Source organism: Labeo rohita, chromosome 12 (assembly GCF_022985175.1).
Source record: "Labeo rohita strain BAU-BD-2019 chromosome 12, IGBB_LRoh.1.0, whole genome shotgun sequence".
Taxonomy (NCBI): domain Eukaryota; kingdom Metazoa; phylum Chordata; class Actinopteri; order Cypriniformes; family Cyprinidae; genus Labeo; species Labeo rohita.
The window spans coordinates 11,390,900-11,412,540 of record NC_066880.1 but is presented as its reverse complement, the minus strand read 5'-3'; the positions used below and the strand labels follow the sequence as shown (position 1 = coordinate 11,412,540).

Below are 21,641 nucleotides of genomic sequence, written 5' to 3'. Positions count from 1 at the left end.
GGTTTTGTGCGAATATTTATTTATACTGGTTTTGTGGTCCAGGGTCACAAATATATAATGTAAAACACATAAGAAAGGCCAGCCCAAGTAACATAATGCATTACATTCCATAAAAGGTAACTAAGTAACACTATTAGTTACTTTTTTATGGATCAACTCAATATTTTAATGTTTTACTTTTAAAAGTAACTTTCCCCAACTTTGTATGACACAAATCTGCTATTAGGGTTGGGCGATACATTATATATTGAATAGTCACACTGTATTTGCCATTATTTTGCTGTTATATTGTGAAAATCACAATTATTTTAACACACTTTCAGTGCTTTTGCAGTTGATTCAATATTCATAATTCAATGATTCATAAATCTGTGATTCAGTAATACAAGAATCAATTATTTGTTTGGATCGTCACTAAAAATGTTCATGGAAGTCCTGATGTGGCCTTTTGTCATGTATTAAAATATTTAGGTTAAATATATGTTGCATAATTTTATTGTTTTATGTAAAAGTTCGCAATTTAAAATATTACACTTATTGTTATTATCATTATATTTTATATTATTATGTTATTTTTCACTGTTTGGAAAATCACGCTATCATTATTTTTAACTAGATATGTATTTATTTTGCTTGCATTAAATATTTTGATTCTGTTTAATTTCAATTTGTTTAAAAGGGACATCAGATGCTTATTTTCCACAAGTTGGTATGATTCTTTAGGATCTTCATGAAATATTTATAAACATATTTTGTTTAAAATGGTTGTGTAAAGCAACACCCTTTTTACCTTGTCTAAAACAGCTCTGTTCACAGCGACCCATTTAGGTGCATGCTTCTTTAAATGATAATGAGCTACTGTTTACTCCACCACTCTCCTCCATTTTTTGTTTATTTGGTGGCGCGTTACTATTAAAAACAACACTAATCCACTGCATCCTCAGTGGCTCTGATGTCAGGACGATGAAGACTCTTATATTCACTTATACATCCAACTACAAAACACCAGCATTGCTTACGAGACATTGTTGTCGCTACAGCTGTTTGAGCGCGGAGAAAACGGCGGACAGCGTACAACTGGCTGAGGGCAGAAATATGGAACAGTCCATCAGCGGTTGTGGGTGGGGCCTGAGCAGTATGACATCATACTTTCCAGAAAATCAACTCTGCTAAAACACATTTATATGCAAACACTGAAAGCTAATTTTGCATCTGATGTCCGCTTTAAAAGAAGCCACTGCAGAGTAAACACATATTGTGATTAATATAATCAATATACAAAAAAATATAGCTATGTATGTAATTTTATTTAGATATATCGCCTATTTATTTAGCTTTATCTCCGATTCAGTCTCTCTAACTGCATTGCAAGACATTGTGGTCCTGGTGTGGTTTATTATCTGCTGTTTACTGTTATTTTGACCACATATTTGTTATGTATCTGTTTCCCACGCTCAAAAAATGGCTGTGTGTTTTTGTTCATAAACCACGCACAGGCCAGATAACTAGTCCTGCAGGTCGATAATAAAGCTTGCCTTGATTAAAAACAGTAATTGTTCTAAAAGTTAACATACTCATTTTTTCAGATCACAGAAATACAAGTAAGGAAGCGAAGAGTGTGGAGTCTCTGCGTTGAAATACTTTGTAGCTCCTGTATCTTCTGTGGGAGTCAGTCAGACATACAGACAGACAGACAGGAGGATGGAGAGTATTAGAGCTCTCCAGTGAGAAGACTTTGAACTTCAGACCCATCTGCGGGGTGCTGGGGCTGATTAACAGCAGCTGCACAAGCGATCGAGGAGCTGTTTATAGGGGCTGGAGAGCCACAGTTAGAGCACGGACACGTGTGCGTGTGCATATGTGTGGGAACAAGAGAGGGTAGACGTGTTCACACCTATTTATTTATTGTTTCTCTTATTTGCAGTTGACAGTAGGCAAAGAGATTTACTGTTTGGAACATAAGATAAATTTGTGCGTTTAACAGAATAGTTCACCCAAAAATGAAAATTCTGTCATTAATTACTCACACTCATGTCGTTCCAAACCCGTAAGACCTCCGTTCATCTTCAGAACACGAATTAAGATATTTTTGATGAAATCCGAGAGCTTTCTGCCCCTGCATAGACAACATTGCAACTGACACATTCAAGGCCCAGAAAGGTAGTAAGGACATCATTAAAATAGTCCATGTGACATCAGTGTTTAGCCATAATTATTATGAAGCGACTAGAATACTTTTTGTGCACAAATAAAACAACAGTAACAACTTTATTCAGTAAAAGCTCTCGGATTTCATCAAAAATGTCTCAATTTGTATTCTGAGGTCTTATGAGTTCGGAACGACATGAGGGTGAGTAATTAATGAAAGAATTTTCATTTTTGGATGAACTATCCCTTAAAGTAATTGAAAGGGAACTTCTGTCATCAAACATGAAAATTGCAAATAAAATAACAGATTGATCTGCAATCCCTAAAGTGGCTGATTAGCCTCTGCTGAATCTTCTTCCACACTTTCCACATTGGCGTCAATCTCCAGAGCTTCCTCTGCATCACGCTCCTGCTGTGCATCTGTGCTCTTAGGCAGTCTGAGTAAGCAAGTCCAAAGCGAGCCACTTTTTGGAAAACCCACCATCTGTCTACGAGGCTTCCACTTGTCACTGCAAATTACATATTCCAGGGTCAAATTGCGGTTGACGGTGAACGCAGAGTTCCCCCTCACCATAGCCGAGAAGAGGGCGCCCCTGCTATTGACGTAGTGTCCTGGCATAGCCGTCCATTGACCTGTAGTGATATTGTAGCAGTCCATGAGGCAGCGCAGGAAGTCATCACAAGGCCCGTTCCTCATAACATAAAGGTTGTCGGCGTGAGCCACCATGCAGTGTCCGTAACTCTGAGGCTTGACCATAGTGGTGACCAGCGTCCATTCATCATTTTTAGGTGAGTATTCATAAATGTCCGTAGTATCCGGTGGCTTCCAGAAACATACGAATATCCTACGCCTGGCAACTGCGCTAGCAGCTCCAGCTACAGAACGAGGCGCATGCTTGCACAACGTCCAGGCGCCTGTGGAAACATCACACACTTCTACAGAGGACATGATTCTTTTGTCAAACTCACCTCCGATGGCATATAAATGTCCATTGTGACCCACAAGGGTGAAGTTGTATCTAGACTGCTGAGGACCATCAAACACACTCCAGGAGTTGGATTCTGTATCATAGCAGAAGCTCACATCAACAGTTTCCTTGGTAACCCCTCGCACTCCTCCAACAATATACAATCGGTTCTCCACAACAGCCACCCCGGCCATAGAGGTGCTGGCATCTGTTGGTAGGTCAGTCAGATGTTTCCAAACACCTGGTTTCTCATCAAGGTAAAACACAGTCCTGTAGCAGTCCTGCAGAATCTTCATGGATGGCGAATGAGTTCCTAGAGCCACAAATGACATTGGTGAAAGCGACTCCACGTAGCAGATCAGCTCCTCTGGGAGTGCCTCAAAAGCTTCTTGCACGTCAGTGTAAGCGTCTCGGATGAACACAGCAGCGCTGTGAAACAACCTCCACAAGCCGTACACCGCCGCCGTGTGGAACAAAAGAATGCAGTTGTCGGTATCAAGAAGGTCTATCAAGTGCTGAACCAGTACATCGACCTGAAGAAAGGCCGCACACTCGGCAGCCTCCACGATCTCGTCTGGATCTCGTATAACAGGGCACTCACCTCTGGAAACTGCCATTGCAATAAGGAAACCCCTCGCTTTCAGGCCTCCCTGCAAGTGGAACTCGTTCAGCTGGCTATCCTTCATCCCAGAGCGGAAGAGAGCACGGAAATACTCACAGTTCTGCCCCAGGACGGCCCTGTCTATGGTGAAAATGCTTTCTTCAACCCGTACTCTCAGAATTCCAGTGGACTCTTCACCTTGTTCTTCCTCATGTCCCAAACTGCAGGGGGGCCCCATAACGCCTCTATCCTGCCTGTGCGTACCCAGATTACTCTGTTCATGAACCATAAAGTTAGACTTCAAGTTCTGTTTAGGCTTGACCTGTAAACAGAAGTGTGCACACACTGCAGTCTCACAGCTACTTGCTGGGCTGAAAATAGCAACACACTAAAATAGCATCGAGGCCATAGACTTCAAAATGGTGGGAAATGATTAGCACTAATACTGCAAGATATTATGTTCTAATGTTATGCTGAATTAATGCTGTTTAAATGAAGTTGATTTGATTAAATATTTAGGGCCTGAGCACCGATGGTACAATGACTCTATTGGAATTAAACATCTTTGAAAACTCATGAAACTGCGCACAAGCCAAAAGTGGTGAAAATTTACATCTGATATGGATTTCAGAAGTGGATATGGCAAAATGGCTAGATAGCGCCACCTATAAAATTTCAACAAAGTGCCCCTTGAGCTATGTTTCACATACATGTATGAAATTCGGTAGACACATGTAACACATCAATACCTACAAAAAAGTCCCTCTGTACAAAGTTCGAAACCCAACAGGAAGTCTGTTATTTTGAATTTTCTCAGCAATTTTTGTGCCATTTTTGCCATTTTCAGGCATTATATTTAAACAAACTCTGAGAGATTTTGTCAGATCAACACCAAATTTGGTCAGTGTAATCTAAAGCCCTTTGTGACATTAAATTGCGAAGATCTTGATTTTTCTTTGAAAGGCGTGTCCGTGGCACCCTGACAAACTTAGATTCTTTGCTATGAAAAAGTAAGTTTTTATAATTCAGGCATACAGCGTCCGATCTGCACCAAAATTCACGTGTTTGATTAGAGTCTTGACCTGAACACATGCCCATGCTCATAATCAGTTATAGCCATAGCGCCACTTGCTGGCAACAGGAAGTGGCATGTTTTACGCTCTAACGAACTCCTCATAGAGATTTAATGACATCAACAATATATTTGGTCAGTCTACTCTAAAGGCCTTTGCAATGTTAAATTTTCGTTAAAGGACGTGTCCGTGGCGATCTGACAAAGTTTGATATTTCAGCATGGGAATAGAAGATGTTGTAGCTCAGCCCCAAAGTTCACACGTTTGATAAGAGTCCTGGCCCGAACACATCTAAAGGCCAATATTCTGTTATAATCATAGCGCCACATGTTGGCAACAGGATACGTCATGCTTTGCACAAACTCAAACATGCCATGTTCAATCTGCACCAAACTCCATATGTTTGATAAAAGTGCTGGCCTAAAGGCATCTACATACCAATATCCAATTATAGTCATAGCGCCACCACCTGGTAGCAGCAAGTTTGGCACCTATAAATGACTTTGACATATTTCTTCTCTATTTACCACTTTAAATGCATATTGCTTACCGTTCACTATTTTCCTAAAGTCACTGGGTAGAGGTGAGCCTGGGTGCGAGGACCCTTACAATGCTGCTTGCAGCTTTAATTGAATTATGGATTTTATTTTTCCACAGAAGGTGTATAGTGATTCAAATAAAGACAGAAACCCATGAATAAAGTGATGACAGTAGTTCAGAAAGCCACTCTGTTTTTAATAAGACTAAAAAGATTATTTTCCTTCAGTACCCTCTCTACCTCAGAAGTGTTTTGGCCCTGGTGAGTTACATTTTTTTCTTCACTGGATTTTTGGCATGGGAACGGGGGGGATTTTCCATGTTCTGGGTGTTCTTTTGGTCTCTTGCCCACTTGCATTTTTTTTGCTTTTTGTCTCAGAGGCTGGTGCTTTATCATTATTTATGCCTCACTCTTGAAATGTTTCCTATATAGACTACATTTTTTCTTTTTAAGGAGAAGATGATGTGATTTGTGGATTAGAATATGAAAACAAACCTTGGGTGGAGTTCAGTCTTGACATACTGCACTAAAATTTAAGGATTTGTTTTTACACTAATTTTTATATCCAATTAACAGCATATAAACAGATCCCACTGTTGTTATGTTGATTCTGGGATGCGGACATGGTCTTGACCCTTGGTAGTGGCCGAAGAAGAAGTGATACAGAGTTTGACGCTACCCTGAAATGCCTTCACTTTCTTTTTAATCATTGTCAGATGCCTGAGGACTCAGCATACTGTTTTCTGTTTCAGAGATTTTATGTTGAGTGTCAGAAGAGCGAGGGCGGGACGAAGCGAGAAATGTGGGGGTTGTGAGTTGGGGTTGATGTGAGAAAAACAATACTTTCTACACAGTTCAATCAACATCTTCCTTCTCAGTTGGGCTGCTCTTGTTTTCCCACCAAAGCCCTGATATATTTTGTTGGTCCCTTTACATTTTAAGATCACATTACTCTTGAGTGTGTCTTTGACTCTTGTTCTGCATCACCTATTGCAGTGGAGCCTCTAGCAAGCTTTGCATTCAACTTCCTGTGTCCTTGACATCTAGGTGTTTATATACATGCCTTGCCATCACTTTGCCTCACTTCTGCTTTCGAAAAGCACAAGCACATCATTTGAAGCAGGAGGTTTCAATCCAACCACTTAGTGTAAAGTATAACGCAAGCGAGAGGAGATTTTCCCAGCCGTCTGTCTGTAACCTCTTGTCATCATTCAACTTAATGGTTCACAAGCTACCGCTAGACCTAATCAACCCTGGGTGTGTGTTTTGTGTGTCATGAGGAGAGGATCAGTGCTGTGTTTGGCCAGGGGCTGTCAGTGCATTGTGGGTATCAGTGGGGAATTTAGTAATGTTATGAACCGGCTGATTTGGGAAACCTCATCGCTAGCTCCACACCCTTTTAAAACCATTACTCCTGCAGGCAAACACGTGTGGAATTCCTTTTCTGGCCGAGCAGGGCTGAGGTCAGGGAGAGATCAGTTTCGAGGAAGAATCCCCCTTCGGTGAGAAAGAAAAGCCCACATGAAAGACAGGTGCAGAAACGACCAGGCAAGCTCATCTCTGGAGAGTCCCTCTATTTGATTCATTACATGGGAGTTTGTCAGAGATGTTCAGGTTGGATACAGTCTCTGTGTTGGTGTGCTTTAGACATTGTGTTTATTAACTCTGCTGAAAAGATCAGCATGGATTTCCATTCTGGGTCAGGCTGGTTTATGATGGTTTATTGGTGGTCTAGTTCTAGCATAGTCATTAAGCTAAAGAAATAGTTCACCCAAAAATAAAAATTCAGTCATTAATTACTCACTGTCATATTGTTCAAAACCCGTAAGACTTTTGTTCATCTTCGGAACAGAAATTCAGATGAAATCCAAGAGCTTTCTGACCTTGCATAGACAGCAACGCAACTACCATGTTCAAGGCCCAGAAAGGTTGTAAAGACATAATTAAAATAGTCAATGTGACATCAGTGGTTTAACCGTAATGTTATGAAGATATGAGAATACTTTTTGTGTGCAAAGAAAACAAAAATAGCGACTTTATTCTACAATTTCTTCTTCCTCGGCATGCGTTCATGACGTCATGGTGAGAAAGCTCTCGAATTTCATCAGAAATATCTTAATTTGCGTTCTGAAGATGAATGAAGGTCATACGGGTTTGTAACGACATGAGTAATTTATGACAGAATTTTCATTTTTGGGTGAACTATCCCTTTAATCAGTAAAATATAGGTAGTTAAGCTACAGTAGTTGACCGGTATGGTGTGGTGAAGCTGGCTGACCAAAGATGTCTTGCTTGTTACCTTTATGAAATTGACTTGTTTTCGTAATACACATTCTTGATGTTATACTATTACATTTGAATACAATTAAATTATTAATAGTAATAAAATAATTATCAATATATATTTTTTTATAATTTATAATATTTTAATAATGTGCAGGTCTGCAGGAATTAATATAATTCTGATTATTTAATAATATAAAAAAAGTGTTTTAAATATTTACACTACCAGTCAAAAGTTTTTGAACAGTAAGACTTTTAATGTTTTTTAAAGAAGTTTCTTCTGCTCACCAAGCCTGCATTTATTTGATCCAAAGTACAGCAAGAACAGTACAATTTTGAAATATTTACTATTTAAAATAACAGTTTTCTTCTTGAATATATTTTAAAATGTAATTTATTCCTGTCATTTCAAAGCTGAATTTTTACCATCATAAATCCAGTCACATGATCCTTCAGGAATCATTCTAATATTTTGATTTGCAGCTCATAAAACATTTATTTTATTATTATTATTATTATTATTATTATTAAACATATAGGATTTTTCTCAAGTTTCTTTGAACAGCATTTATCAGAAATAGAAATATTTTGTAACATTATAAATGTCTGTATCATCACTTTTAATAAAGCATCCTTGCTAAATAAAAGTATTAATTTCTATAATTTCTTTAACAAAAAAAAAAAGTTTTAAATATTGATGATAATAACAATAATAATAAAAATAATAATTTAAACAGCAAATCAGCATATCCAGAATTTTATGAAGGACCATGTGACACTGAAGACTGGAGTAATGATGCTGAAAATGTAGTTTTGATCACAGGAATAAATTACGTTTTCAAATATATTCAAAACAGTTATTTTAAATATTTAAATAGTAAAGTTTTACTGGTTTTGCTATACTTTGGATCAAATAAATGCAGGCTTGCTGAGCAGAAGAGACTTCTTTTTAAAAATCTTACTGTTCAAAAACTTTTGACTGGTGGTGTATTTATTTTTTTTACATTTACTTTCATTAAAATATATGATTTTGCTCCACCTCTGAACAGTTATTTGCAAACTCACATTCAAGAGACCAGCATCCAACATATAAGAGCATTTTCAGTAGGAAAAACATAAATGTGGCATTACAATTCAATGAAATAATGAGTATATTTTCATAATGATATTATCTTTCCCTTTGTTTCAGTGCAACATGGGAAGGGAGCCATTTCCTCTTCCACCAGCTCCTGCTCCTGCGTGTATACAGCCTGAAGGTTACTACGAAGATCCACAACCCTATGATCCTATAAGCATCAATGGTACGTCTCGAATTGGATCCAAAGTTTCATTAGGTTTTATCTGGTTAAAAAATTATATCTCCAAAGATTAGGTTAGTGATTTGTGACTTCTCATTATCCTTTTCACTTTGGTCCTACGAGAGGGAACCTGTGGTCATTGAGTGCTCTGTTTTAGCTCCGTCCCACTGTAGTCTACAGCTTAACTGTGATATAGAGAAGCCTGCGGGCAGGGAGCGCAGAAAACAGTGATGGTCTTTGTTCAACGGTAACCGGTTCTTTGGCTCTGGACACACAGTGACGGAACATTGACCGTGAGCCCAGGAAATGGGGCCAACAGTGATGGGGCATTTGGCTGGGGTTGCAGAGTTCAGCCCAGCGAGGGGACAATCATTTACAATATTCTTCGGCAGATGACGTCTCCTCTTGGTCAAAGAATACAGAGGCATTAGCATGCAGCTGTGCTGTGTAATATCAACACACAAGGGATGTGCATGGCCAAACTCTGAGATGTTTCAGCACTTGTTTCGGCAGCTGATATCAAGTCAAACCTCAGGTTTCTAACTGCATACGTTCTGACAGTAATGCAGCCCTAAAATACAAGCAGCATCATTGCTGCTAGTTGCATAAAAACCACAAGACACAAATACTTAGTGCAGTCCAAAATATCAGTATTGAGTTCATGCAGTACTAATGAACATTTCTCATGCATCAAACGCACCTAAAACATATTTACTCTTCCTGTTTCTTTCATGTGACATGTAAGCCACATACGGTTTCACTAGCTGTAGCTTCTCACCTGATCTTTTTTTCTCTTCCTCCCTTATTGCATTTCCCCTTTTTATTGTCCTCCTGTTTTTCTGTAGATCTTGGGTGCTTTGCCATCATCACAGGGGTCAGGAAGCGCATAGAAGCTTCAAACAGTGTGGTCTATGCTGTGATCACTCGGGGTATCTATCTCTGTCTCTCTCAGTGTACATCAAGAGAGAAAAACAAACAAAATAGCACTAACTTTATAGGCTGCGGTGAAAACCTCAGTTTAATGCATCCAGGCTTGAGGCTGCTGACTTTGCATGTGCTTCCTTGCTGGATATATTCATGATGTTCTCTCACTTCTCTCCAAGTCTCAAAAATACCATTATCTAGACTAAACATTGTTTTAATGACTCATACAAACCAATCATTTCCCATCATGTCCTGGTTTACTAATCCTCATCTCGTTCCTTTTGTTTTCAATGGAAGAAACTCATTCTGAAAGACTGAAAACATACCTTTTTTGAGTGAACTGTTCTTTTGAAATTCTGATGTGTCCTCACACAATGCTGAATTCAACAAATTTGCAGGGAGTTACTTCATATTTAAAGAATTTACTTTCTTTTGTCCCATTGCAGCATCACCTTCTTTGCCTATTGATTCATGTATTTCTAACGTTTCGCATTTACAGAAGATACAGAACCAGTGAGCAGTTCATATGAGTCCTATGATGAGGAAGAAGTGACGAAGGGCAAGTCCACAGCGCAGCACCAGTGGCCATCTCCCGAGGCGTCCATCGAGCTTATGAAAGATGCGCGAATCTGTGCCTTCCTCTGGAGGAAGAAGTGGCTCGGTCAATGGGCCAAACAGCTGTGTGTCATTCGAGAACATCGTCTCTTGGTATGTGACATCATTGCTTATGGCAGTGACACCCATTTCCCACCCATAGCTGATCTATGATATGAATGTTTACACAGATTTCAGTGTTTGCAATTTAGTGTTTATGTCTGTTACTATTACTGGTAGTAATTAGTTAGTTAAATGTTTGCTTTTAACCTTAACATGTCCTTTAAACAGACCATTTAGTCAACATAAATAAAAAAAATGGCTATATTTACTTTCTTAATGCACATTACTGGTCTACCCGTGCATGATTTATTGTTACACATCATGAAGAAAAAGCGTTTGTTATGTTGTAAGGTTTAATCAAAATGTGAAAACTTGGCCACCCCTAAAATGACTTACAGTAGGATTAGTTCACTTCCAGTTTAAAAATTTCCTGAAATTTACTCACCCCAATGTCATCACCCCGATGTCATCCAAGATGTTCTTTCTTTCTTCAGTCAAAAAAGAAATTAGGGTTTTTGAGAAAAACATTCCAGGATTTTTCTCCATATAGTAAACTTAAATGGAAGCCAACATTGAGGTCCAAATTGCAGTTTCAATGCAAGGGCCCCACACAATCCCAGACAAGGAATAAGGGTCTTATCCAGCGAAACGATTGGTCATTTTCTAAAAACAAAAACCCACAACTGCTCATCTTGCACTAGTGCTGCGATGCACGTCTGCAACTTCACACATTATGTACTCATGTTGAAGCGATCACACTTGGTTGTTTCTTCATCTGTATCATCCTTGAGCTCCAGTTCAAAAATTAGGATGGAGCGAAAAACTTCATCTTATTTTCTCTTTGTAAAGAACGTTTGACTTTTTTTGCACATTCGCTTTATAAACACTGGGTCAGTACTTCCGCCTAAATCACACGTGACCTTTCCAACCTGAATGCGTAATATGTGAAGTCAAGCTAGTGCAAGACCAAGCGATTTTTGTTTTCTTGTAAGACCTCATGTAACTGTTGCTGTTAATTGTTACAATTTTTTTTTTCTTTTTATTAATGTAATTTTTTTCTTCTTGCTGTAAATGTAATTATTTTTGTTATAAATATGTTGCTTATGCTCTCTGTTTGTGTACACTAAAACAGAAAAATGTCAAAAAAATAAAGTATATATATATAAAAAAAGCTAGTGCAAGATGAGCATTTGTGGTTAAAAGGTATAACATTTTTAAATCGTTAGATAAGACAATCCTCAGCTGGGATTGTGTAGAGCCCTTTGAAGCTGCAATGAAGCTGCAGTTTAGATCTTCAACCCGTTGGCTCCCATTGAAGTCCACTATATGGAGAAAAATCCTGGAATGTTTTCCTTAAAAACTTTAATTTCTTTTCGACTGAAGAAAGAAAGACACGAACATTTTGGATGATATGGGAGTAACTAAATTAACAGGAAATTTTTATTCTGGAAGTGAACTAATCCTTTAAAGACCTTGAAAAATTTAAGCTCTCCCCTTGTCACGGAACTTTTCATGATCCAGTCAGTTTTCAGTGAAAAAAAGATCAAGTTCCACACATAAAAATCCTTTTTTGCCTGCATCATGATCTACTATTTTTGCTACAAAAATGTTGACATTTAGCACTAATGGAGTATACACAATGTTATATATTATTTTCAAAATAGGCAGCGTATAATTTTTATTTTTTATGCTACTACGTTCAGTGCTACAAAAGCTCAAAGGATCAGACTCCACTGCTGGATATCAGTCTGCTGGGCTGCAGTGTTGTCTACAAAGAGAAACAGACTAAAAGGAAAGAACACAAGCTGAAAATAACCCCACTGGGTGGAGAAGCCATCGTCCTGGGACTGCAGAGCAAAGAGCAGGCCGAACAATGGCTAAAGGTGAGGAACAATGGGGTCTGGCCAATACAGAGGTATAATCAGTGTTGTGTTTGTGCGTACATAGTTTATATCCTTTCATCTCTGTTCAAGGTTATTCAAGATATAAGTCCAAAAAATACTGCAGGATCTGATGTAACTGACTCTCCAACACTCATCTGCACTAAGGTATGATAAATTAGGGTTTATTCCCTGATTGATTGAAGTATGAAATGTGTGATTTATGCATGTGTTTTGGGTGGATTTTTCTTAAAATAGTCTGTGTCAGGTTAAGCTATAAAGTTAAATCCACTGTTTTTGGCAGGGTGAGCAGAGCGAGAGATACTCAGTGGCATCTGAGAGTGGCAGCAGCACAGACAGTCATGCAGAGAACCTGGAGAGCAAAGATGGTGAGAATAAACTATTTCAGCTATTCGTTTAAGTGTCTGTTTGCTTGACCACACTGGAAGTGACCGGAAGTTGTCTTAACTGATAGCGTTGATGATGCATGTAACCTCAGAATGTTGCTTAAAGCGATAGTTCACCAAAATGAGAAAATTCTGTCATTAAAGGAGAAGTCCACTTCCAAAACAAAGATTCACATATAGTGTACTCACCCCCTTGTCATCTCTGGTGAAAAAAACAGCATATGCTGGTAGGTATGTTTTGGTGCTGGTTTATGCTGGTCCTTTGCTGGTTTATTCTGGTCCTTGACCAGCAACATGACCAGCATAAACCAGCAAAGGACCAGCAAAAACCAGCAAAGGGCCAGCATGAACCAGCTAAGGACCAGCTTAAACCAGCATCAAAACATACCTAACCAGCATATGCTGGTTTTTTCACCAGGGATCCAAGATGTTCATGTCTTTCTTCCTTCAGTCGTAAAGAAATTGTTTTTTTGGGTTAAACATTTCAGGATTTTTCTTCATATAGTGCACTGATATGGTGCCCCGATTTTGAACTTCCAAAATGCAATTTAAATGCGACTTCAAACAATCCCAAATGCGATTGTAAACCGAGAAAGAAGGGTCTAATCTAGTGAAACGATCGGTTATTTTCATAAAAACAATACAATTTATATACTTTTTAAGGTCAAATGCTCGTCTTGTCTCGTCTCTGCCTGGACGTTTTTTTCCGGTTCATGACATAGTGGTCGAAAAACTCCCATCTCATGTTCTCCCTCAACTTCAAAATCATCCTATATCACTGTTTTACCTTTTTTGTTAAGGGTGTTTGATCTTCTTTGCATGTTCACTTTGCAAAGACTCTTGGTACTTCTGCAGCGATCTAGGATAATTTTAAAATGATTTTTGAAGTTGAGGGAGAAAATACGATTGGAGTTTTTTGACATACCCTAACTGTCTTGAGTCAGAATACACAGAGTTCAGGGAGAGCGAGACAAGACGAGCGTTTGAGATTAAAAAGTATTTAAATTTTAACTATTTAAATAACAGTAATTATAAAATTGTAATAATATTTCACAATTTTACTGTTGTCATTTTATCTTTAGTTAAGAAGAAATACGGCAAGTTTAGTAACCTAATGAACATTGGAAAAAAGAAGGTTTCCTCTTTGGAAAGTCCGGATAAGAATGTGGATACGTCAGGTAACCAATCATCAGTATATTTAGTTGACAAGTTTTTAAACTCCCACTCAATCTACTATTTTATTTGTTCCAGGCTACCTAAATGTCCTGGTGAACACCCAGTGGAGAAGTAGGTGGTGCTCAGTGAGGGACAGACAGCTTTGGATCTACAATGACAAAAGCAAGGGCAAAGTGGCCCAGCAGCCACTGTGTCTGGAAGGGTGCATGGTCCTGCCAGACCCCAGTCCTGAACACCTGTACTCATTCCGCATCCAAACAGATGGAGAGGAGCTCGCAACCCTAGAAGTGAGTAGAAAGAAAGAAGTTTAACACTAACTCTTGCATACCCTAGTAAAAGAGTAATAGATTTAAAATGCATGTATTTTATACTAAGCATTGTTTAAGTCCATTAACATATTCACTGACATATCGCTGATATAAAAATTGTAAACTTTATTTGGAGGACTACTTGTTCGTTCTATGTAAAGGTATTTGTAGTATACTTAGCGTGAAATAAATGTATTTAAATACAGTTTAGTATATCTATTTTTCACTAGGGTAGCAAGACTTTTGACTGTGCAGCTTATTCTAACCATATAGATATGAAGAGATTGTCTGACTGATGTATAAAGCATCCAGACAGTTCATTTGGTTTCTATGTACTTGCAGTTTAGAGATCTGAAAGATCTCACAATAATGGACTGTCTATAGCAGCACTGAAAAAGCTCATCAAAATATAGAACAGCAGTCATAAACAGTAAGACAGAAAACACTGAAAACATGAATGGAAATGTGTTTAGATTTTGTAAATTAATGTCCAGCCAACAACAGTAATATTTCACAGACAGGAAACAAACAGAAAATACAGTTATAAACAGCTTGTCATCTAGTTTGCTCACTACTAAGTACATATCTCAGACTATCTCAGAAAAAAGTTTGTGGTGTATAAAATCTGTCAGACAATTATTTGTTTCAGCTAAGAGCTACAATACACATGGACGCTGCCGTAAACCATATGACCAGAGGTCACCGATTAGTAATTCTTTACACTTTCATGATGAGCCACTGTTCCCTAGTCTCACTGTCTGATGCCCTCATGTAGCCTGTCTTGGCTTCAGTCCAACAGCCTGAATGAGATTTCTGAGAACTCCTCTCCGTTCTTTCAGTTGTGGTGTATACAGCTTTGCAAGATTCACAGCTAATATTTATGTTCTACACAAATAACGTTCGCTGCCAAATTATATACACTACTGCTTAAAAGTCTGGGGTCGGTAAGGTTGAGTCTGTAATGTTTTTAAAAGAAGTCTCTTTTGCTCACGAAGCTGCATTTAAATGTAGTAAAAACACTAAATATTTTACACTTTAGCATAGCTGGTTTCTAATTTAATATTTTTAAAATTTAATTTATTCTTGTGATGGCAAAGCTGAATTTTCAGCAGCCATTATTGCAGTCTTCGGTGTTAAACGATCCTTCAGAAATCATTCTAATATGTTGATTTGATGTTTAAGAAGCATTTATTTTTTGGGGATTTATTTTGTAAGTCTTTTTTGTAATTCTTGCTGAATAAAAGTATTAATTTCTTTAAAAAAAAATCAGACCCCAGACTTGAATGCTTATGTATTTGTATTTCTTTGTGTACAGTGTCTTTTTTTTTACTGACCTCATTCTTGAGTTGTTTATTCATCAGTTTTCAGTAAGACTCTTCAGTAAACAAAGACAGAGGGAACAAAATGGTAACTTGTCAAAATTGCTTCATGGGATAGTTAGTATTCAATATAAACTTCAACATGACTGCCATCTTCAGACCAGAATGAAGTCAGTGGCAAACTGACAGGCCTAGATGCACAAGTGAAGGTATATGAATATCTCAGTAGGTTATTGATGATTAAATATCATCCTTTTTCCTCTCAGGCTAAATCCTCAGCTGATATGGGCCACTGGCTAGGGCTCATACTGTCACAAACAGGCACCAAAACAGACCCGGAAGATCTCACCTACGACTATGTGAACTCTGAGAGAATATCCAGTATTGTCAACGCTGCCAGGACATCCATGTAGTAAGTTACTTCATGTACATCATTTGTTATTAAAACAATTTTGTCATCATTTACTCACCCTTATGTTGTCACAAACCAGCATTGGTTTCTTCCATGGTGTACAAAAGGGGAAAATCTGAACAGAAGCTTGTAGGCGAAAAACTTTAAATCTTTAAAATTAAAACAAAAACTCCATAAATGTACCATAGTGGCTCATATGATTTTTTTTTTGTTTGTATTTGTTAGTCTAATGCAGAGGAGGTACTCAGAGCCCAACACATACACAGACAGCCTTCCGTCAGAGCCTAATACCTGTGATGATATATACGATGATGTGCCATCCACAGAGAACGAACAGGAGGTGGGTGAGACACCCATGCCATGCTTTTGTTACTGATCTCCATCAGCCACTTTCATGCAGCTGTGTCTATTCTGAGTCATAGACTTAGGATAGTGGAAGATTCACGAAGCATTCCACCAAAAATAATAAGAGTGACAGGAAGTTATTGCTGTGACAGTGTTGTGTTTTTGTAACCCTGCAGGCCATCCAACTTCAATAATGTTTCTGTGATACTGTTGCTCTCTCCGGCTCTAGGAGGTTCAAGAGGTTCAGAATAGCAGCGAGGAGGGAACAGTAAGCGGCGAGGAGAATGGGAAGGACAGAGTGTATCTGGATCTGATCCCGCTTCGCTCCTTCCTGCACACGAGCTCGGGCAGAGTGTCACCTCAGACGTCCAACATCGCACAGACAGAGCTTAGTCCCTCAACTGCTCCACAGAATGATCAGCTAAATCCTAAAGAGGTTAACATTATGAAATATAAAATGTATGTACAGTTAATATGTACCAAAATAGGAAGGATCATACAAAATGCATGTTATTTTTTATTTAGTACTGACTTGAAAAAGATATATCACCCACAGTACAAATTCAAATTCCGGTTCTACAAATTTTTGGGGTTTTCAGCATTTTTGTGTATTTGAACCCTTTCCAACAATGACTGTATGATTTTGAGATCCATCTTTTCACACTGAAGATAACTGAGTGACTCATATGCAACTATTACAGGAGGTTCAAACGCTCGCTGATGCACCAGAAAGAAAAAACATGCATGAGCCATCCAAAAGCTGGGGGGTGAAAACTTTTGAACAGAATGGAGATGTGTACATTTTTCTTATTTTGCCTAAATATCATATTTTTTCAGCTAGTACGGCCCTTCAGAAGCTATAGAAGATAGTTGTTTCCCAGAAACAATGTTTCCCAGAAGATGAAATAAGTTAAATTTTTGAAGATCTTTAAAAGATCTTCAAATTTCAAAAGTCTTCACCCCCTGGCTCTTAATGCATTGTGTTTCCTTCTGAAGAATTAGTGAGCATTTGAACCTTCTGTAATAGCTGCATATGAGTCCCTCAGTTATCCTCACTGGGAAAAGATGGATCTCAAAATCATACAGCTACCGCTGGAAAGAGTTCAAATACACAAAAATGCTGAAAAACCAAAGAATTTGTGGGATCTGAAGAATTTTTCTGAAGAACAGTGGGTAGTTTAACTGTTCAGGACTCATGAACAACTATCACTAAACAAAAAAAAAGCACAGTTGTAGATCATTCAGGTAACAACACAGTATTAAGAATCAAGTTTACAGTATGTAAACATTTGAATGGGGTCATTTTTATAAATTCATCTATTATTTTCTCATGTGGACTAAATATAAACATCTTTTATGTGAGATATCTTATTCAAGTCAGTACTAAATAAAAGATAACATGCATTTTGTATGATCCCTCTTATTTTGGTCAAATAATTAACATTTTGCAGATTCTGCAAGGTGTATGTAAACTTTTGACATCAGCTGTATGTTTTATTATTTTTTTTAAATTACAAAAATTAAAAATTGTAAGCATTTTTTTAAATGGAAAACTTTGGGAACATAACATTCCCTGGTAATCTATAAATAAATAAATCCATTACCTTGGTGTTGTTAGCACCGATATACAGACATTTATTTATTAGAAATGATATAAAATGTAATGAAAAACATGTAAATATACAAATATTTTAATACAAATGTTTAAAACCTATACAATTCTTTTCTAAAACAGGAAGAGACAAATGAAACCTCGTTACCGAGCAGCACAGAGCACCCCGACCCGCCACCTGTTGCTCCTAGAGTAGACACGGACCCCTCTCCAGCACCCAGTGTGCACGTCCAGACTCAAAAAATCAGTTTCCTCAGTCAGGAATCCCAAAAGAGGGCCTCTCCCACCTCACTGCCATCCCAAACCCAAACCCTACCCCAGACATCCACACAGACACCTCAGAGTCCACCCAACTCCAGAGGAAGAGCTGCCAGCACAGATAGATTTTTCGAAAAACTCAAGTTCTCTCCAGCAGGTGAGAGCCGTCACTTGTAAAAGAAACCTACAAAACTTTTATTTATTTACCCTGCTGTGCATTTCCCAGTAATGCACTTAAGTGTGCATACCTTCAGTATGTGAATGTAGGTCCTGACTCAGTTTTCCTACACATTCCCTCCTGTTCAGCAGGCCCGGGGTCGGTTGAGGTGAAATTAGGGAAGAACAGGACGGAAGCCGACGTGCGGCGTTACACAGATGAGAGAGACCGGCTTGAACGAGAGAGGGAGGAGGTTAAAAACACTCTGGCCACACTGAGGAAAGACAGGCGAGAGGTGAAAGAGGAGCTGAGCTCCTGCCAAGGTACTGCAGTGCCACCTAACGGTGATGTGTGGAAATGCCCAGTGGTTAAAAACAGATTTGATGGCTTTGCATTTTCTTTTTATTTTAAAAGTGCAGCTGTTTTTATATATTACTTGTTAGTTCTGACATGCTATAACACCACAGTGTCACTGTACATGCAAAATGCTAATAAACGCTTTTGCTTATGGCTCATGTAGACCCCACTCAGCAGGCCTCTCTGGAGGCTCGTCTGAAGCAGATGGAGGAGACATGTCGTGAAGCGGAGCGTCGACGAGTGGAGGTGGAGCTTAGCCTAATGGAGGTGAAGGAGAATTTGAGAAAAGTGGAAGCTGGACCCTTTACATTGGGCACCACAGTAGATAGCAGTCTACTGGAAACTACAATGGTTAGTATGATGACAGGATTCAGTTTTGCTGTGAAAAACAGCAATCAACATTTTAAAATATATAAAAATAGAAAATAGTTATTTTGAATCGTAATATTATTGCACAATGTTAAAACCTCTTTCTGACTGCAACTTTTGAACAGTAGTGTATAACCTGCAAAACCAAGTGAGCTGCTTATCTGACAACAGTTCAGGAAAGTTAAAGGGACAGTTCACCCAAAAATGAAAATTCTATCATTAATTATTCACCCTCATGTCATTCCAAACCTGTGATACCTTCGTTCATCTTCATAACACAAATTAAGATATTTTGGAAGAAATACAAGAGCTTTCTGACCCTGCATAGACAGCAACACAACTGACACGTTTAAGGCCCAGAAAGGTAGTAAGGACATTGATAAAATAGTCCATGCGACATCAGGGGTTCAACCTTAATTTTATAAAGCTACAAGAATAGTTTTTACGCACAAAGAAAATAAAACAGGGAGTTTATTTAACAATTTCTTCTCTTCTGAGTCTTTGACACGTGTTCGTCGAGTATATTGACACGTCCGTCTTAGTTCATCATCTGTATATTCTAATTCAAATAGGTAAGGTTGGGCAAAAAAAAATGCAAATCATTATCTCTGTCAAAAATGTCAGACATGTTTATGAATACTGATGTCACATGGACTATTTTAACAATTTTCTTAACTACCTTTCTGGGCTTTGAACATGGTAGTTGCATCGCTGTCTATTCAGGGTCAGAATGCTCTTAGATTTCATCAAAAATATCTTAATTTTTGTTCTAAAGATAAACGAAGGTCTAACAGGTTTGGAACGACATGAGGGTAAGTAATTAATGATTAATGATAATTAAAGCATTTTTATTTTTGGGTAAACTGTCCCTTTAATGGAACAAAGTCCAGAACAAAAATTTACTCACCTCCTTGTCATCCAAGTTGTTCTTGTCTTTCCTTCTTCAGTCGTAAAGAAATTATGTTTTTTGAGGAAAACATTTCAGGATTTCTCTCCATATAGTGGACTTCAATGGTGCCCGTGAGTTTGAATGTCCAAAATTCAGTTTAAATGCAGCTTCAAAGGGCTCTAAACAATCCCAGCCAAGGAAGAAGGGTCTTATCTAGCGAAACGATTGGTTATTTTCAAAAAAAAAAATATATATATATATATCAGTTTATACTTTAGTGTAAACCTTGTGTATTCTGGTGCAATACAGTTAGGGTGTGTCGAAAAACTCCCATTTCATTTTCTCCTCCAACTTCAAAAACTGTCATAAACCGGAATACACAGAGTTCACGCAGAGCTAGACAAGATGAGCATTTGAGGTTAAAAAGTATATAAATTGTATTTTTTTTTAGAAAATAACCAATCGTTTTGCTAGATAAGACCGCTTTTGCTCGGCTGGGATCGTTTAGAGTCTTTCGAAGCTGCATTTAAACTGCAGTTCAAAGTCGTGGGCACCGTAGCCCACTATACGGGGAGAAATCCTGAAATGCTTTCCTCAAAAAACAATTTCTTTACGACTGAAGAGAGAAAGACAGGAACATCTTAGATGACAAAGGTGAGTAAATGATCTGTAAATTTTTTTGTAAGTGAATTCCTTTAAGAACTCAATTCCACTGTTTTTAATGGTTGTATTCTATTTGAGTGACACAAGTCCAACTGACTTATATTTTTGTGTATTCTAGCCCAAGACACCAGCTGTATCCAGCCCTGCTCCAAATACACCCACCAACACCACCAACAATGGAGATTCTCCCGTCAACTCCGCCACAGCGCTGAAGAACAGACCCCTGTCCATCATGGCATCCGGCAAAGGAAACGTTCTGCAGAAGGCCAAGGTCAGAATCCACGTATGCCTCCATAGTCCCAGATAAAATAAAAGCTTACTGACCCCAAACTTTTGAATGGTAGTGTACATCTACGTAACAATGGTATATGAATATGATAATCCAAGTTGCAATCATTACAACACCAAAAGTGTATTCAATCATCTTTTGTAACAATATTTTCCCGTGTTACTGTCTAAGCTGATGTTATTCTCTCTGCAGGAATGGGAGAAAAAAAAAACAACCTAGTGGATGGAAACAGAGAGCACAAATGAACTTTTTAGCCAAAGCTCAAAGGACTGCTAAGGCAAATGCTTCAGGCAGGGTGTGAAAGAGAGAGGGGGGTGTGTCCAATGACCTGCAGGCCCTGCCCCTCTGAAACATCACCCTCCACTCTTCCCTGCTTCTCTGCATTCAGAGGCTGAGATGGTACTGGGTACATGCAGGCAGCTGATCCAAGACAATATTTTCTGTTCCCTGCCAAATAACGCCACTGGACGACAATAGATTTGAAATCTGTTCAAGTCATTTTTATGTAAGAGAAAGGAAGGGAATAACTGAAATAACTCTTCCAGTGGTGTGCACATTATTTGATGGATGTTTCACAAGAGACCAAAAACAGTTAGGTGAGCTTCAAGAACCACTATTTTTTTAGATTGAAATATTAGAAACCGTAAATCAGCCATTTGGTACATCTGGTACATTGTAGCTTGGTTCATGTATGCTGGTAACCAAGATGT

At 38.3% G+C, this 21,641-nt stretch overlaps 2 protein-coding genes across 3 annotated transcripts in view; one reads left to right on the top strand and one right to left on the bottom strand.

Annotated features, from left to right (window-relative positions):
- Positions 1-21,365, top strand: part of afap1l2 (actin filament associated protein 1-like 2) — a 45,400-nt gene extending 24,035 nt beyond the window's left edge. The window contains exons 5-19 of one of the 2 annotated variants that reach the window (XM_051124400.1): positions 8,801-8,912; positions 10,333-10,541; positions 12,194-12,373; positions 12,464-12,538; positions 12,675-12,759; positions 13,860-13,955; positions 14,029-14,240; positions 15,847-15,992; positions 16,218-16,332; positions 16,567-16,773; positions 18,073-18,364; positions 18,517-18,687; positions 18,885-19,072; positions 20,761-20,913; positions 21,124-21,365. In XM_051124400.1, coding sequence (XP_050980357.1) covers positions 8,801-8,912; positions 10,333-10,541; positions 12,194-12,373; positions 12,464-12,538; positions 12,675-12,759; positions 13,860-13,955; positions 14,029-14,240; positions 15,847-15,992; positions 16,218-16,332; positions 16,567-16,773; positions 18,073-18,364; positions 18,517-18,687; positions 18,885-19,072; positions 20,761-20,913; positions 21,124-21,150 — 2,268 coding nt within the window. In that variant the 3' untranslated portion in view covers positions 21,151-21,365. Of the gene's footprint in view, positions 1-8,800; positions 8,913-10,332; positions 10,542-12,193; positions 12,374-12,463; positions 12,539-12,674; positions 12,760-13,859; positions 13,956-14,028; positions 14,241-15,846; positions 15,993-16,217; positions 16,333-16,566; positions 16,774-18,072; positions 18,365-18,513; positions 18,688-18,884; positions 19,073-20,760; positions 20,914-21,123 lie in introns of both variants that reach the window. The other variant, XM_051124399.1, reaches the window with a different exon arrangement.
- Positions 947-4,062, bottom strand: LOC127174126 (kelch repeat and BTB domain-containing protein 13). The gene has a single exon (XM_051124406.1). The coding sequence runs from the start codon at positions 4,004-4,006 to the stop codon at positions 2,471-2,473; it is 1,536 nt and encodes a 511-aa protein (XP_050980363.1). The 5' UTR covers positions 4,007-4,062; the 3' UTR covers positions 947-2,470.
- Positions 21,366-21,641: the final 276 nt, after the last annotated feature.

Excerpts from the sequence above, each read along its gene's own strand:
- LOC127174126 (XM_051124406.1), bottom strand. The coding sequence starts at position 4,006 with ATGGTTCATGAACAGAGTAATCTGGGTACGCACAGGCAGGATAGAGGC.